At 51.7% G+C, this 17891-nt stretch overlaps 1 protein-coding gene across 16 annotated transcripts in view; it reads left to right on the plus strand.

Moving 5' to 3' along the window:
- Positions 1-17891, plus strand: part of SVIL (supervillin) — a 202420-nt gene that overhangs the window by 52513 nt on the left and 132016 nt on the right. For 9 of the 16 annotated variants that reach the window (XR_011381724.1, XM_051821600.2, XM_051821602.2 and 6 more), the window contains exon 1: positions 7324-7578. The exons of 6 other annotated variants lie outside the window; for them this stretch is intronic. Coding sequence is in view for 9 of the 10 variants with exons in the window: in XM_051821600.2 (XP_051677560.2) it covers positions 7470-7578 (109 nt within the window). In the remaining variant the exon portion in view is untranslated. Of the gene's footprint in view, positions 1-7323; positions 7579-7806; positions 7959-17891 lie in introns of those variants that run through there. One more of the 16 variants, XM_051821603.2, reaches the window with a different exon arrangement.

Here is a 17891-nt window from a genome sequence, read left to right on the forward strand (position 1 = left end):
GAAACAGTTTTATTTATTTGAGAAGCAGAGAGAGACAGAGAAAGATACAGAGAGAGACAGCTCCCATCTGCTGGTTCCCTCCCCAAATGCCTTCCGTGTCCAGGCCTGGGCTGGCGCTAGGGCCAGGAGCCGGAACCCAATGCAGGTCTTTGCATGAGTGGCATGGGGACCCGCTGGCATGAGCCATCGTCGCCGCCTACCAGTGGGGAAGCTGGAGTCAGGAGCCGGCGCTGGAAACTGAACCCAGGCACTTCTGTGTGAGTCGTGGGCATCCTACCCATGAGGCTTAGCAGGAGAGCCAGCCACCGAAGTAGTAGCAGAAGCAGCCTTCAGGGAGCTCTGTGCAGTCTGACCTGCCTTTGTGGGCCAGCATCTCCCAGAGTGTGTTCCCTAGAGTCTTAAGGCAGGTGGAGAGGGGTTGCAATATGGGTCTGCACCCCAGTGAGCCTGGCAAACGTTGGGTTACTGTGTGGCAAGCTCCCTCCGGACTAATGAGCCTTGTGAATCTCCGTGGGTGTGTGTACCCAGCCATGCTCACCAGAGGGCCCACGGGTGTCCCCCACCAGGGCACATCTCGGGGCCAGTTCTGCCTTTGCTTGTACGGTGTATGTTGAACTGTAGCCGGTGCATGGGCTCAGATGCTGGGGATGCAGGCAGAGCTTGTGTGTAGCTAATGAGTAAGTGAACCCGTCAGCAAGGGTAATTACGGAGAGGCGAGACGGCAAGGGTTTAAGAGAATGGCCCCTGCAGGTGCTGGCTTGGGTTTTACTCGTGGCTCTGACCCACGCCCGCGGGGTGACCTGGGGCAGAACACGTGACCTCCCTTTCCGGTTCCTCATCTGTGAAATGGCGGCTATAGCACTTGCCTTGCATTGCTGTGAGGACTAAAATGATGACTACGCTCTACACTGGTGTCATTAGATGCTGTGCATGGAACACAGTGGCTGAGGGCTTTTATAAAATCGATTTGAGAGGCCGGCGCTATGGCATAGTGGGTAAAAGCTGCTGCCTGCAGTGCTGGCATCCCGTATGGGCGCTGGTTCTAGTCCCGGCTGCTCCATTTCTGATCCAGCTCTCTACTAATGGTCTGGGAAAGCAGAAGATGGCCAGGGCTGGGGTCTGTGGGTGTCAGGAACCCACTTACTCAAGCCCTCACTGCTACCTCCCAGGGTTTGCATTAGCTGAAGGCTGGAGTGGGGGCAGAGCTGGGGATGGAACCCAGCACTCCAGTGTGGGATGCCTGCACCCGAAAGGCATCATCACGGTGAAGCCGAATGCCTGCCCTGGCCGAGTGCTCTGACAGTTCTGTCGCTAACTCACCGGGGAAGAGATGGGGAGGAATTGAGCAGGGACTGGTGAACCTGTCTAGGGGAGAAAGGGAGGGGAGCCCTTGGTGCAGGGACGTCACGCCACAGCAGAGGAAGCATTTGCCAAACTCCAGTACCCTTCCAAGTTAGAAAGCAAGCAAGCAAAACCCAAGGGCAGAAGGTAAGTGCAGCCCGACGAGGACACCGTGAAGGGGCCGCAGCTGGCATAGACTTGATGAAGAGTTGCTGGGAGCTCTTCCCGCAAGAGCAGAGCCGAGGCGTCCGCTCGGAGGACCTGCGTTCAGTGTTGGAGGAGGTGCGTTTGGCTTAGGGCATTCCCGGAGAGCTGATACATCGCGGTTCCTATGTGCATCTGGGAGCTTGTGTCTGGAGGAGGCTGGTGGGTGAGTCGGCGGATGGGTGGGGAAGGTCTGCCCTCAGTGTAGCGGGCCCCACCCAGCAGGCTGGGGGTCTGGGTGGGACAAAGAGGCACAGGAAATACGTCTGTCCATCCGTCCATCCATCCTATTGGTTCTCTGTCTTTGGAGATCCCTAGGTAACACTGTATTTTGCCGACGGTTCTAGACAGGGTAACTGCACAAGAAAATGAACTAAGAGGCTTCCAGATTGGGAAGAAAACGCTAAATCTATTACTGTTTGCAGATGGCATGATTCTGTATATAGAAGATCCTCAGGAATTGACTAAGCAGTCTATTAGAACTGATGAATTTTTCTTGATTGTAGGATACTATATATAGAGTATACATATGTTTCTATACACTTGCAATGAATAATCTGAAATGAAATTTTAAAATTTTAAGATGATTCTTTTCATAATAGCATGAAAAAGAATAAAATACATAGGAATAAACTTCAGAGTAATGTAAAATGTGCGCTTTTAGAATTGGAAAGACATTAAAGAAGGCATAATTAAATGGATAAACATCCAGCATGTTAGATTAGACTTATTATCATCAAAATAGCAAGGGTGCCCAAACTGATCAACAGACTCAATGCAGAAATTGACAAACTGGTTCTGAAATTAATACGGAACCCAAGGGACCCAGAATAGGCACAAGTATTCTGAAGAACAATGAAATAGGAAGGCTAAGCCTCCAGTGTAAAAATTTACTACAAAGCTATGGCAGTCTAAGCAACCTGATAATGGCATTAAAAGTAGTTAAAAATGCCATGCAAACTGTGTGTTATGAAAACACTGTGCATGGAGGTCAGAGTTGTTTTGCACCAGAATAAATATCTTTTACTTCCACTTCCACGAAGTCTTCGAAGTCCCCTTGTGTGTGTAGTGCTAGCACATAACAGTATGTATATAAAGACACACACATATTGGTACTGTGGTATTGGCACCTGGAATGAAGGTAAGCGTCTAGGAATTAAACCCACATACTTGTGGTCAGTTGGTTTTTGACAAATGTACCAAGAGAATTGAATGGAGAGAGAGAGTAGTGTGTTCCACAAATTGTAGGGGCAGCCAGATAGCCACATGCAAAAGATGATTTTGGACCCCTACCTCACACCATGTGCAAGAATTAACTCAGAATGGATCAGAAGCATAAACGTAATAGTTAAAAACTTAAAACTTTTAGAGGAAAGCAGGGGTATACATCTAAGGGCATTGAATTGGGTGTGGCTTTTCGGATGGGACACCAAGTATACAAGCAACCAAAGTAAAATACAGAAATTGAAGTTCATCAAGATGAAGCAGTTTTGCATATTCACGGGCTGGAAAAGACGGCTACCAGTGTGGTAGGAGGTGGTGGTGAATCATGTATGTGATAAGGGATCATATCTATAATAGACCTTTTATGACTAATAAAAATAGAACAGTATTAAAAAGGGGCAATGAATCTGAATAGATACTTATCCAAAGAACATATGCTAAAGGCCACAGAGCTATGATAAGATTTTGCACATCATTCACCATCAGGGAATGCCAATGATGCCAGCAATGAGTTACCCACTTTAAAAAAAAAAAAAAAAAGGATTTACTTATTTATTTGAAAGAGTTACACACAGAGAGGAGAGGCAAAGAGAGAGAGAGAGAGAAAGGTCTTCCATCTGTTGGTTCACTCCCCAATTGGCCACAACAGCTGGACTTGGCCAGGCCAAAACCAGGAGCCAAGAGCTTCCCGGTCTCCCAGATGGGTGCAGGGGCCGAAGCACTTGGGCCACCCTCCGCTGCTTTCCCAGGCCATAGCAGAGAGCTGGATTGGAAATGGAGCAGCTGCGACAGGAACTGGTGCCCCTGTGGGATGCAGGCACTGCAGATGTCAGTTTAACCCACTGTGCCACAGCGCTGCCCCCTGCTCCTCCTCTGAGCCAGTGTCCTGCTGTTGCTCACCCTGGCTATGGCTCAAATACTTCGGTCCCTGTTAGCCACGTGGGAGACCAGATGGAGTTCTAGGCTCTTGGCTTTGGCCTTGCCCAGCACTGGCTGTTGCAACCATTTGAGAGGTAAACCAGTGAGTGGGAGATCTCTCTCTCTTTGTGTCTCTGTCTCTTTGCCTTTCAAGCAGAATGAAAAAAGCAATTAAAGAGTTAAACACCGAGTTATCTTCTATAACCCATGACTGCATAGCTACTCCTGGGTATATACATAAGAGGAATGAAAACCTAACTCCCTACAGAAACACAAATTTTATTGCAGTGTTACTTATACTACCCCAAAACTGGAAAAAGCTCAAATATCCACCAGCTGAGGAATGGATAAATAAAATGTATCCATTCAGTGGAATATTATGCAATTCTACAAAAGGAATGAATATTGATATATGCAACACCACGTACAATTCCTTGTTTGTGAAATTTCCACTACAGTTAAATCCACAGAGACAGGAAGTAAGCTGGTGGCTGCCTAGAACTGGAGTGCGGAGGGCAGAGTTGGCTGTGACCGTGGCCTGTGGCTGCTGTTTGGGCGATGCAGATGTCTGAGTTGGTTTGATAATGGTTGTAAAACTCTGTGACTGTTCTAAACACCACGGAGTTGCACGCTTTGCCTAGTGAGTTACATGGTATATGACTAACAGATCAATAAAGCTTTCGTATATCTGTGACTCATGTATCAACAGATCTGTTGTCCCTACCACAAAGGACAGGCCCTGTGGATCTTAAGCTGTCAGCACTGGGCGATGGCTGAGATGTAGGAAGTGAAGACAGGAGGGACGTAGAGTGAGCCCTAAACTGACCTCGGGCAACTTCTCAGCAGGAGAAAGACCGGAGCAGGAGGATATTTTGCTTTTGTTTTACGGGAAGGGCCAGCATTGAGAGTGCAGAATACTGCTGTGGACATAATGGAGCAGGAGAAGAGAGAGAGAAAGAGTTCCCGTCCACTGGTTCACTCCCCCAAAGTCCGCAATGGCCAGTCCTGGCCCAGGTTCCAGGAGCCAGGAACTTAATCCAGGTCTTCCATCACTGCTGCCCCCCAGGGTTGGTGTTAACACACATGTGTAGACTCAGGCACACACACACACATGTGCACATACAGACACATACACACATGTGTAGACTCAGGCATACACGCATGCATGTGCACATGCAGACACACACATGTGCACACAACAACGCACACACATGTGTAGGCTCAGGCAGACACACATGCATGTGCACGTGCAGACACATACACACATGTAGACTCAGGCATACATACATGCACGTGCACGTGCAGACACATACACACATGTGCACAACAATGCACACACACGTGTAGACTCAGGCATACACACATGCATGTGCACATGCAGACACACACACGTGCACACAACAATGCACACACATGTGTGTAGACTCAGGCACACACATGCATGTGCACATGCAGACACACACATGTGCACACAACAATGCACACACATGTGTAGACCCAGACACACACATGCATGTGCACATACAGACACATACACACATGTGCACAACAATGCACACACATGTGTAGGCTCAGGCAGACATACATGCATGTGCACGTGCAGGCATATACACACATGTGCACAACAACACACACATGTGTAGGCTCAGGCATACACACATGCATGTGCACATACAGACACTTACACACATGTACACACAACAACGCACACACATGTGTAGACACAGGCAGACACACATGCAGGCATGCTTGTGGTATATACTATGGAGAAACTTCAGGGTATGTTGGCCATGGATTCTACCATTTATATTCACACCTTCTTTCCCTGGGCTTCCATACTGACTTAACTTATGGAAAAATAACTTTTTGAAAGGATTTATTCATTTAAAAGGCAGAGTGACACAGAGAGGGAGAGACACACATAGACAGAGACACAGAAAGAGATATCTTCTATCTGCTGGTTCACTCTCCAAATGGCTGCAACAGCTGGATCTGGGTCAGGCCAAAACCAGGCCCCTGCAACTGGCAGGTGGGTGGCAGGGGCCCAAGGATTTGGGCCTTCATGTGCTGCCTTCCCAGGTGCATTAGCAGGGAGCTGGAGTGCAAGCAGAGATGCCAGGACTCAAACCAGTTCTCCGATATGAGGATGTGGGATGCCAGTCCCTAAAACCAGCCTTTTTCTTTTTTAAAAAAGATTTATTTATTCATTTGAAAGTCAGAGTTATACAGAGAGAGGAGAGGCAGAGAGAGAGAGAGAGGTCTTCCGTCTGATGGTTCACTCCCCAATTGGCCACAAGGCCAGAGCTGTGCTGATCCGAAGCCAGGAGCCAGGAGCTTCTTCCGGGTCTCCCACGTGGGTACAGGGTCCCAAGGACTTGGGCCATCCTCTACTGCTATCCCAGGCTATAGCAGAGAGCTGGATTGGAAGAGGAGCAGCCAGGACTAGAACTGGCGCCCATAAGGGATGCCAGCACTTCAGACCAGGGCGTTAACCCACTGCGCCACAGCGCCAGCCCCAAAACCAACCTTTTAAGATGTATATTCCTGTAGGTCCCAACCGATGTTTCCCTTCTGTTGCATGGAAGATCCTGGTTGGGCTCGCCAGCCCATGTGGAGTGTTCCAAACACACGCTTTTTGCATGAATAATGATGGCACAGCATGGGAGTGTCTAGGCAGTGTTTGATTTTTCTCGTGTGAGATGTGTGTGTGCCCACACACATGCGCCTGCCCCTGTTGGTGAGTCATGGTTTTGAAGTTCTATCTGAGTGTTAGCTAAAGTTTGCACCTTCACTTGTATGGAATATAAGTGGCCTATCATAAAAATAGTTTAAAGTTCCAGTGTTTTATGATTGGATGAATGGGCTTGAAATTCAAGAATGTTCTTGTTTCTCTAACCTTGGTTAAAGGGTCATTGTAAGAGTATTTCTTGAGTGTCTGAGCGTGTTTTAATACGTGTGCTTATAGTTGCTGGGTTATATTTTATTGTATGTAGTAAGCATGTATTGGGGGGTTTGAGGACTGGAGTTTTCAGTATTGCTTTCATCCAAACATTCTCATTCTTGGCTGGTGTTGTGGCACAGTGAGTTAAGCCACCTCCTGTGATGCCGGCATCCTATATGGGCGCTGGTTTGAATCCTGGTTGCTCCACTTCTGATCCAGCTCCCTGCTAATGTGCCTAGGAAAGCAGTGGAAGATGTCCAAGTGTTGGGGCCCCTGCCACCCACATGGGAGACCCCGGGTGGAGTTCCAAACTCTTGGCTTCAGCCTGGCCCAGCCCCAGCCATTGTGGCCTTTAGGGGAGTGAACCAGTGGGTAGAAGCCCCCCCCCCCCACCTCGTCCCCTACCCCCAGAACCCCTTGGCCTTTCAAATAAATAAGTAAATCTTAAAGTCTTATTCTGAGAAGAGCACCCCAAGCTTCAGCAGCTGGGGCCGCAGGCTTTTAAAAATCATCATTATGAGAAAATGCTATTTCGTGGTGTGTCCGCCTGGCTCGGTTAGAAGCCAGACTGTCATCCGTGCCGAACCTCCACTTCAGAGAAGGCCTGGTTTAGCATCCTGTTTGTTGTTGTTGCTGCTGTTTTTCCAGCTGTCCTGTGCCCCGGGTTCAGAACCGAAACTGACTGGAGCGACTTGGAACCCTGGGGGAAGTAGAGCCATTATCCGGGAGGAATCCTTTGGACTTCAACCTGTTACCTTGGCCGCCAGACAGTGCCAAGGGCCCTTCTGCTCTCTTGATTCGAGAGCAGCGAGAGAAAGTGGTGTTTTCAGATACGGGGGCGATGGGGGAGCAGGTGCCCAAGAGAAGGAGCTTGGTTTCCTGCGCTCGGGACCAACCGCCTCTTGACCGGAGCGTGTGGCCATTGCTCTACAGGAAGTGGGCCGGGCCAGGTCAGTTCACCTCGTCTTCTGATCGCTTTCAGAGACTGGGACGAAGGGCAGCAGGTGCCCCAAGCAGCTCTGCTGGTCATTTCGAGGAGCGGGACTCAGTCCGTCTTGCCGCTCCGGGTGGATCTGTGCAAATTACTTTGTCTCTCAGAAATGTCTTGTTTGTCTTGGGCTGGGGCCAGGCTTCTAATGTGGGTGGTGTGCACTGTGTCGCAGGCCTGGGTTTGGCCTGGTGTGTCAGATCCGCTGGGTGTGTGTGCATGGGCAGGCAGCCCCGCGGAGACTTGAGTCCAAAGGAAAGGTTGTTTGTGCGTTGGTGCAGACGGAGCCTTTGGGATGTGGGACTGCAGGTGACATGAACAGAGAGGAGCCCAGGACCGCGGGTAAGAGAGTGTGTTTTGACATCTGGCTGGCGTTCCCTGGGCTGGGGGTGCGGCTCAGCCTTTTGTCCGTAGTGGTTGTGTTGTTTGAATGTCCCCTCCCGACTCCCGGCAGTGATTTTTGGATGTTGATCATGAATTAGCTTAGAGCATTTCAATTAAAAAAAAAGGCCGCTAGACTTCTTAAGGAAAAATACAGATTTTTTTTTAAACTTCTGTCTCACTACCAAAAAACCAGGGGGTGTCCAGCTTGTTAAATAGGAAAAACAGACAGGCATAGAAGCATCGGAAAGGGATGTCTTTGTGATTGTTTATTAAAATGCAATTTAAGCTGTAGGTCCTGTTTCAAAGGGCAGGAAACAGAAACTGCGGGACTAAATGTACCTTTGTACTTCTGCTTTTTCACCTGCTCTCTCTCTCTCTCCTTCTCTCTCTCTCCCTTCTCTCCCTCTCTCTCCCCCTCCCCCTCTCTCTTTTCCTCTCTCTCTCCCTTTCCCTCTCTCTCCCTCCCTCCCTCTCTCTCTCCCCCCTCTCCTTTTCTCTCCCTCTCTCTCCCTCCCTCCCTCTCTCTCTCCCCCCTCTCCTTTTCTCTCCCTCTCTCTCCCCCCTTCCTCTCTCTCCCTCCCTCTCCCTCCTTCCCTCTCCCTCTCCCTCCCTCCCTCTCTCTCTCTCTACCCCTTCTCTCCCCCTCCCTCTCTCTCCCTCTCTCTCCCTCCCTCCCTCTCTCTCTACCCCCCTCTCTCCCCCTCCCTCTCTCTCTCTCTCCCTCCCTCCCTCCCTCCCTCTCTCCCTCTCTCTCACCCACACTCACACCTCTGCTTGTATAAAGCCGACAGAAGGTTTAATACGACCAAGCCACAGGCTGTACATACGAATGGGTCTTCATTTTTTTTAATTTCATTTCATCTGGATTCTTCTCCTGATTTTTTTTTTTTTTGCCTATTTCAGAACTTTTCAAACATTCTTTGGCCCTGGGAGGGAGTTGTATAACCATAAAACTTGAGAATCCTGGCCCTAGAATAAATGTTCCTTTTGAAACCCCAAGGACGGAAAATTGAACACAGCTGTGTGGTACGAGGCTGGAGCTGCGGGCTTGACCGTCGCTCCCCGGTGCACTGGGCTGCGGCTTCTGGGGGTGGGGGGTGCAGGCGGGAGCTCAGAGAGGCCAGCTTCCTGCAGGAGCCTGCATTGCGGGGCTGTGGGCTCGGGGGTGCGGTCGCCCCTGCCCGCCCTGTGCTCCTCCTGTTGTTTTCGCTCGCTGAGGATGCAGGCTTCCAGACGCCGGTGATGCCGCAGGCCCTTGGTTCCTACCCGCAAGGAACCTCAGATGTTCAGCCGTGGAAATCGGTCGGGTACAGCAAAACCCAGGCTGCGAGAGACTTGCATGCTTGCCAGGGGCCAAGTGTGAAAGCGTGGCCCTGAGATCCTGGCCCCCTCTCCGCTTCTCCTCCTCCTGGCGATGCAGACCTGAGTGTGGCAGGCCTGGATGTTTGGTCCACAGCCCCCCCCGGGGAGCCTCCCCTGTGGACCCCTGGCCTCGGCCAGGCCTGGCCTCCGTCACCATGTCATGGTGATGCATACTTCTTCCTGCACGAGATTAGATTACTGTAATTTTCATATCCTGCACTGCCCCCCGAGGGTTTGAACAAATGCTTGCTGGTATAGAAGGCGGTATTGTGTTTCTGAGGACAAAGGGCTGAACGAGCCCACTTGGCCATGGTCACACGGCGTCACCGAGGGCCTTCACGGCTGGTCCGGATGCTGAGCCTCCCGCGGAGGCTCGCAAGCTGTGTGCTGCGCGCACGGGGGTCCCCCGGGCACCGCATGTGCGTGGTGGGTGCCAAGCCTGGATTAGAATGCAGACACAGCTTTTTTTTTTTTTTCCCCAAGCAGACCCTCTATTGAAATCAGACACAGCTTCCCGAGGAAAACTTTCCCCAAGACGTATTTGGAAAGGAGGCAAACTCGCCTGGGGCCTGGGAGCAGTCTCTGCAAAGCTGGCAAGCTTTCAGATCCCGTAAACGGGGAGCCCCTGACCTTGGGGGAACCCTCAGAGTGTTGGCGTGGGCACTGCAGAATATATGTTCTTTTTTTTAAAGATGTGTTTATTTGAAAGAGTTAGAGAGAGAGAGAGAGAGAGAGAGAGTGCTTCCATCCTCTGATTCACTCCCCAGATGGCTACAATGGCCAGGGCTGGGCCAGTCCAAAGCCAGGAGCCAGGAGTTTCTTCTGGGTCTCCCATGTTCATGCAGGGGCCCAAGCCCTTGGGCCATCTTGCGCTGCTTTCCCGGGGGCACTAGCAGGGAGCATGATGGGGGTGGAGCAGCTGGGACTTGGCGCCCATATGGAATGCCAGTGTCACAGGTGGCAGCTGGACCCCATTCACCACGACGCCGGCTCCCGGAATATATACTCTTCAAGCAACAAATATTTATTGAGTGCTTACTGTATCCTAGGCACGGCTCTAGGCTCTGGATGTTAACAGCCGCCCACAAAGCAGAGGCAAATCTCTGTCTTCAGGTCAGTCATGGTTTCAGAGGTAGGAACGTGGCGATGTTTGGAAGGTGGCCCAGGTGCTTGGGCCCTGCACCCTCTTGGGAGGCCAGGAGGAAGCTCCTGGCTCCTGGCTTTGGATTGGCCCGGCCTTTCAAATAAATAAATCTTTTCAAAAAAGAAAGATAATTTTTTTTAAAAAAGTTACTTTATTTGAGAGGCAGAGTTACAGAGAGAGAGAGAGAGAGAGAGAGAGAGAGAGAGGTCTTCCATCCGCTGGTTCACTCCCCAATGGCCTCAACAGCCAGAGCTGTGCCGATCCGAAGCCAGGAGCCAGGAGCTTCTTCCAGGTCTCGCAGGTGGGTGCAGGGGCCCAAGCTCTTGGGCCATCTCTCACTCTCTCATCTCCCAGGCCATAGCAGAGAGCTGGAGTGGAAGTACAGCAGCCAAGACTTGGGCTGTCTTCCACTGTCTTCCTGGGTGCATTAGCAGGGAGCTGGATTGGAAGCGGAGCAGCTGGGACTCAGTGGGGGCTCTGATATGGGACGCGGGCAGCGTCACAAGCAGCACAAAGCCAGTCCCACCCCTCGTCGTTCTGTCCGCCCCCCCCCCCCATGCTCTTAGGCTTCACTTTTCAGAACTTCTCCCCCACTCCCCAACTCCCATCTGCAGCCCCTGCCCCCGTGTGCATCTGCAAGTTACTACCTGCGCTGGAGGAGTCAGAGCCCGAGTGCCCAGGTGGAGGCCACACGCCCCGCCCTGCTAGGACACAACGCAGAGGGGTTTGGTCTTGTGGAATCACCAGCTTCCTCCTTGTCCTAAGCTCATCAGGCCTTTCTGCCTTGGCAGGTGCACGGCCCCCCACAGAGGACCCTGTTCTGCTGGGCTGGGCCATGCTTGCCCCTCACTCCTGGCTGGGGCTGCAGGGCTTCTCAGCTCTGTCACACCGTGCTCCTGCGTAAGGTCCGATCCTTGGCCCCATCCCCACCGGAGGGGCGTCCTCTGTGGCTGTGCCCTGTAATGTGCTACTGCGTGAGGGCAGGTGGAAATCCTCTATTTTTCAACTGATAATGACCTAAACAGGGCATATCACCCTCTGTCCATCTCCGGCTGCTCTGAAGACTCAGAGCCCGGTGACATCTGGGAGGGAGAGGTTTGGCCCAGGACCCGGCTCGCCCTAGCAGCCTCGCATTTCACTGTGCCCGTGAGCCCAGCAGCGCTGCGCCTGCCCGGGTTTGCTGTGGGACAGTGGAGCTGGCTCGCCGGTGGGTTGCTCGAGCCAGCATCTTGGAGATGACCTTGGGGATGAGAAGTCAGGAGAGAAAGTCCAGACAGATTCCATGGATGCATTGATTTAGACTATCTGGGAGAGGGATTTTTTTTTTTTAATTTGAAAAGTAATGTACCTCTTTTTTTTGTCATTGTTAAAAATCTACCCACTATGGCCGGCACCGTGGCTCAATAGGCTAATCCTCCACCTAGCGGCGCTGGCACACCGGGTTCTAGTCCCGGTCAGGGCGCCGGATTCTGTCCCAGTTGCTCCCCTTCCAGGCCAGCTCTCTGCTGTGGCCCGGGAGTGCAGTGGAGGATGGCCCAAGTGCTTGGGCCCTGCACCCCATGGGAGACCAGGAGAAGCGCCTGGCTCCTGCCTTCGGATCAGCGCGGTGTGCCAGCTGCAGCGCGCTGGCCGTGGCGGCCATTGGAGGGTGAAACAACGGCAAAGGAAGATCTTTCTCTCTGTCTCTCTCTCTCACTGTCCACTCTGCCTGTCAAAAAAAAAAAAAAAAAATCTACCCACTAACTAGATTGTTTGCCCCTGGTACCACCGGCTCAGGCTCAGCCCAGACACCAGGAGACCCCGTGCCTCCCTTCTGCTCCCTCCGAGGCGCCAGACCCCTCAAGTTGAGGGGCAGATGTCGCTGGGTTCTGCCCTGGGTATGATGGCTGCCCCGCCCCCTGCACACTGCCAGGCTAGGGGCTGGGCATCAGAGACCTGTCCAGAGAGGGTTTGTAGGGGAACTGAAGTCAGTTGAGGCTCGAGGGATGGTTAGGGACTTAGTGAGCGAGAAGAAAGAAGGAATCCGGCTCTGAGCGGGGAACAGCCAGGATGTGGCACAGATGGGTGGGCTGTGTGGCTTCTCAGGTGGGTGTGGACCCTGTGCTGGGAGGATGGTGTGGTGTCCCCTGAAGAGGTGGGAAGGGGCCGCGTCACCCAGGCCAGGGACTTTGGAATTTATCCCAAAGCCATCGTGCTTTGTTCTCCACCAACACGGCCTGCTGGCCGATGTCCCTGTGTGTCACAGCCGTCTTGGGTTTACCTACGCGTGATGTTTGCCGCGAAGCACTACCAGTCCCTGTCATCTTGACACCTGTTAGGAGTGTGTCCACGAGAGTCCGAGGTGCCGTAAGTCTTGGTCTCTAAGAGGCCAGCTCTGGGTTAAGTGTCGTTTCTAAAGTATTTCTAACTGGATATATTTTTCCTCTTAGTGATGCGTGTTGAAGTGTAAGAAGGTAACAGTGATTCTTTTACCACAGTGGTCTCACGTTTCCCCTTAAAAAAAATTCAGTTCCGGGGTAAGTGAGTGAGTGGCCTGGTTAAGGTGTCTGTTAAGGGGCCGGTGTTGTGGTGTAGCAGGTTAAGCCTCCACTTGCGATGCCGGCATCCACTTCAGAGTGCTGGTTGGCGGCCCAGCTGCTCTGTTTCTGGTCCAGCTCCCTGATAATGCACCTGGGAAAGTAGCAGAGGATGCCCCAGACCCTTGTGGAAGACTAGGATGGAGTTCCAGGCTCCTGGCTTCAGCCTGGTCCAGCCCTGCCCATTGTAGCCATTTGGGGAGCCAACCAGAGGATGGGAGATCTCTCTCTCTGTCTCTCTTTTTCTCTGTTACTCTGCCTTTCACATTAATATAATAGATCTTAAAGAAGGATGCTGATTGAGCCATAGTCATGTCACATTGGAGTGTCCTGGGTTTGGTACCCAACTCCGGCTTCCCATCAGTGTGACCCTGCTGGGAGGTCCTGCAGTCATGGCTCAAGTCACTGGACTCTGCCACCCACATGGGAGACTGACCTTGAGTTCCCAGCCCTTGACTTTGGCCTCGTCCCAGCCAGGGTTGTTGTGGGCTTTTGGGGAGTGAATTAGCAGATGAGAGCACTCTCACTCGCTCACTCTCTCTGCCTCTCAAATAAATAAATTTTTTGTTTTTTAATTAAAAAATAGTCATTCAGGGGCTGGCGTTCTGGCGTTGTGAGTAAAGCCGCTGCCTGTGACAAAAGCATCCTACATGGGTGCAGGTCTGTGTCCCGGCTGCCTCACTTCTGATCCAGCTGCGCCTGCCAGGGAGGGGCTGTGAGTGTGCTGCTGCCAGGGTCTGGTTGTCAAGACCACTCTGGAGGCAGTGGGAAGGATGGGTTTGGGAGGAGGCAGTGGGAGGGAGAGGCAGAGTCAAAGATCCTTGCAGCCATCCCGCTTCAGGGCCACTAGAGCATCGAGTACAGTAGGCGTGGACAGCGAGGCTGAGTTTGCTGAGAAGTGAGATGCAAGTGAGGCTGCAACCAGCCAGGAAACAGGCCGATGTCGTGATGGGAGAGGGGGAGCACCCACGGCCCAGGGAGCTTTCCTGGTGTCCTGAGCTGCAAGCAACCCCCAGCATCCTGACTTCTGCTTTGAGAAGCCCGGAAGACTGCCGAGCTCAGAGCCCTGGTGAAGCGAGGGAGGGTCAAGGAAGCTGCGGGCGTGGGGAGAGCCACAGAAGGTAGCTGGCGTTGAAGGAATTCTACCCAGGAGGACCCGGCGGGGAGGCGGAAGTGGACAGAGGGCGTTGGAGGTCGTGGAGGGGCCACTTCAGCATCAGAAGGGTCTGTGGCCAGGGAAGGCAGTTTCTGAGCATGGAGGGCGCAGGAATCCCTTGCAAAACTGGTGGAGACATGAGTGGGGCCTCAGTGGGATGGACGCACGGGATGTGATGGAGAGAAGTAGAGAGGCAAGTGTGGCTGAGGATTTGGGGGCAGGAGATGAGAGGAGCTGGAGCCCACGTGTGGGCTGGCACAGCCCCGTCTCTCCTGGGCACCTCCCGGTATCCTCTGCAGGAGGAATCCTGAGTTAGCGTGTGGCCTCCCAAAGTGCTGTGTGGGTTTGGACCTGGGTTTTATGCTGTGAGATCCCAGAGGATCACGGGCCCGCCTGGGTTCTCCGTGTGCCCGTTCCACCGCGTGGAGGGCTGAGCTGTTCTGTTGTCCTTGGGGTTTGCAGAACGAGGCCTGGCAGAGCAGAGCGTGGGACGGCACCATTCCGAAGCTTGTTGGCTGTGATATTTATAGTAGCATGAGCATTTGAGATGACCTGGCGTCCCCTCTTTCCAAAGAGTTGTTTTCTCGTTGTTTCTCCAGTGTGGGTCACGTTTGGGAAGTCACTCATCTTGGGCAGAGAGGATTGGCTTGTGAATGTCACATGGCCTGTCCTATCCCTGGCAAGGCCCTAGGGGCACCAGGCCCAGGCAGGGGTGTGGAACACCTGGCCCAGACTGGATAAGCTTGCAAAACCGTGTGCTCAGGCGAGACTTGAAATCGGATAAACCGATAGCAGGCTGATTTTTAAGTTGATCATTTTGTGTGGCCCGCGATGGATGTTATGATGTTAGAAATATCCAGATGTCCTTGGCAGAACAAAAAAGGGTTCCATCCCATCAAAAAGCAGCATTTGGTATCAGATATTTTCGTTTAGATCAATAGCTTTAATTTCTTGGAGGAACAAAAAAATATTTCCCACCTGAAGTACTTCAGACAGCGTTAGTGTACAATTAGTGTAGATAACCCCATAAAAGCTTATTTATTTATTTATTTATTTTTAAGATTTATTTATTTATTTGAAAGTCAGAGTTACACAGAGAGAGGAGAGGAAGAGAGAGAGAGAGAGAGAGAGAGAGAAGTCTTCCATCCGCTGGTCCACTCCCCAATTGGCCATAATGCCCAGAGCTGCATCCATCCGAAGCCAAGAACCAGGAGTTTCTTCCGGGTCTCGCACACGGGTACAGGGGCACAAGGACTTGAGCCATCTTCTACTGCTTTCCCAGGCCATAGTAGAGAGCTGGGTTGGAAGTAGAGCAGCCAGGTCTTGAACCGGCACCCATATGGGATGTCAGCGCTTCAGGCCAGGGTGTTAACCTGCTGCGCCACAACGCCAGCCCCAAAGGTTTATTTAAAGTGCAGTTATGAGAAGTAGCCAGTCGGTACCGGAAGTTTCATTTGAACTGGGTTTCTTGTGTTCCGTGAACAGAACGTTTAAGTGCCCTTTTAACTTTGAGATCATGACGGCTTCAAATGCAGCCTCAAGAAATACCGTGCGTCTTGTTACCCAGCTTCTCTCAACCCTAACGTCGTCCCAGACTCTGACAGCCTGACCCAGCCAGGGCACGGACGCCATACACTCAGTCCACCAGAGTTCTAGAACGAGGCTCACTTGTGCATGCCTGAACTCCAGTAACCTCTGTGGGTCCTTGATGGCCATAAAGTTCTCACCTGGGGAACGTGTATGAGTGCAGTCATACAGCATCCGGCATTTGGGGGTAGCCTTGCTTGCTTGCTTTTTTTTAAAGATATTTTATTCATTTGAAAGGTGGAGTTACGCAGGGGAGAGAGAGAGAGAGAGAGAGAGAGAGAGATCTTCCATCTACTAGTTCACTCCTCAAATGGTGGCAATGGCTGGGGCTGGGCCAGACTGAAGCCAGGAGCCAGGAGCTTCCTCCAGGTCTCCCATGTGAGTGCATGGGCCAAGGGACCTGGGCCATCTTCCTCTGCTTTTCCCAGGTGTGTTAGCAGGAAGTGGAACAACTGGGACTCAGACCTGTGCCTGTATGGAATGCCGGCCCTGTGGGCAGCAGCTGGCCCCCCGGGCTTTCTCTCACAGCATGAATTCCCTACACTGTCAATCCAAGTCCACGTGTGTGTCAATAGTTTCTTCCTTTTTACTGCTGAGTCGTATTCCACGCCATGGATGTACCACAGTGAGGATTAACCCAAGGGTCTTTTCTTTCTTTTCCTATGGGACGCCCGGTTGCTCTAGCACTATCTTTAAAAGGCACAGGTATCATTGGGGCATATTAGTGGGGGCCTTGTTTGGATTCTCTCTTCTGTTCCATTGACCTACTTTACACATCTGTCCCTTCAGCAATGCCGTGCTGTGTTGGTTACCATAGTAGCCCTTATGATGGGATGGACTGATTCATCTCATTTGCATCTTCTCCTGTCCCTGGACTGTGCCTTTTGATATACATTTTAGATTAAACTCGTATTTTTCTGCCAAAAATCCCTGGAGGGTTTCACTAGGAATTCTGTTAAACTTACAGGTCAATTTAGGGATTACTGACATCATCACTACACCGACCCCTCCCATCGACAAGCGTAGTGTCGATTTATTTAGATCATCTCCGATTTTTTCCCTTGGCTCTTTGTGACTTTTAAAATATCAGTCGTGCATGTTTTGACGTAGGTCTGTGTCTCAATGTTTTGCTTTCTTTGGAAGGATTATAAACTGTATTGTGTTTGTAGTTCTGATTCCCATAAGCTCCTGATTGGTATAAAATAGGTGTTATGGAGATATGAATGCAGTTATAATTCTAGTATGAAACAGTAGAAAATGGGAAATAGTTACTTATCAAATGTCAAGGACATGTCTAAGTCTAGTATAAGTCTAGCTCTTCATAATCTTTATTTTGTTTTGTTTATTTGAGAGGCAGAGAGAGATAGGAAAAGAGAGAGAGGGGGAGAGAGGGAGACGAGGATCCCATGTGCTGATTCACTTCCCAAATGCCTGCAACAGCTGGGGCTGTGCCAGGCTGGAGCTGGGAGCCTGGGACTCCATCCATGGTCAAGTTTCTCAGATGAGTGGAGAGGCTCCACCCACCTGAAGCCATCACCTCGGCCTCCCAGGGTCTGCACTGGCAGGAAGCTGGCGCTAGGACTTCAGCACAGGTACTCATGTGGGACATGGACATCTTAACCACCAGGTCCAAAGCCTGATTCTAATTCATCAAGTGTGATTTTCCATTTTATTGTGTTATTTTGTGGGAAGAAGTGGGTGTGATATGGATGGCCGGCGCTGCGGCTCACTAGGCTAATCCTCTGCCTTGCGGCGCCGGCACACCGGGTTCTAGTCCTGGTCGGGGCGCCGGATTCTGTCCCGGTTGCCCCTCTTCCAGGCCAGCTCTCTGCTGTGGCCAGGGAGTGCAGTGGAGGATGGCCCAAGTGCTTGGGCCCTGCATCCCATGGGAGACCAGGAGAAGTACCTGGCTCCTGCCATCGGATCGGCGTGGTGCGCCGGCCGCAGCGCGCCGGCTGCGGCGGCCATTGGAGGGTGAACCAACGGCAAAGGAAGACCTTTCTCTCTGTCTCTCTCTCTGTCACTATATACTCTGCCTGCTAAAAAATTAAAAAAAAAAAATAGAA

Source organism: Oryctolagus cuniculus, chromosome 13 (genome assembly GCF_964237555.1).
Source record: "Oryctolagus cuniculus chromosome 13, mOryCun1.1, whole genome shotgun sequence".
Lineage (NCBI taxonomy): Eukaryota > Metazoa > Chordata > Mammalia > Lagomorpha > Leporidae > Oryctolagus > Oryctolagus cuniculus.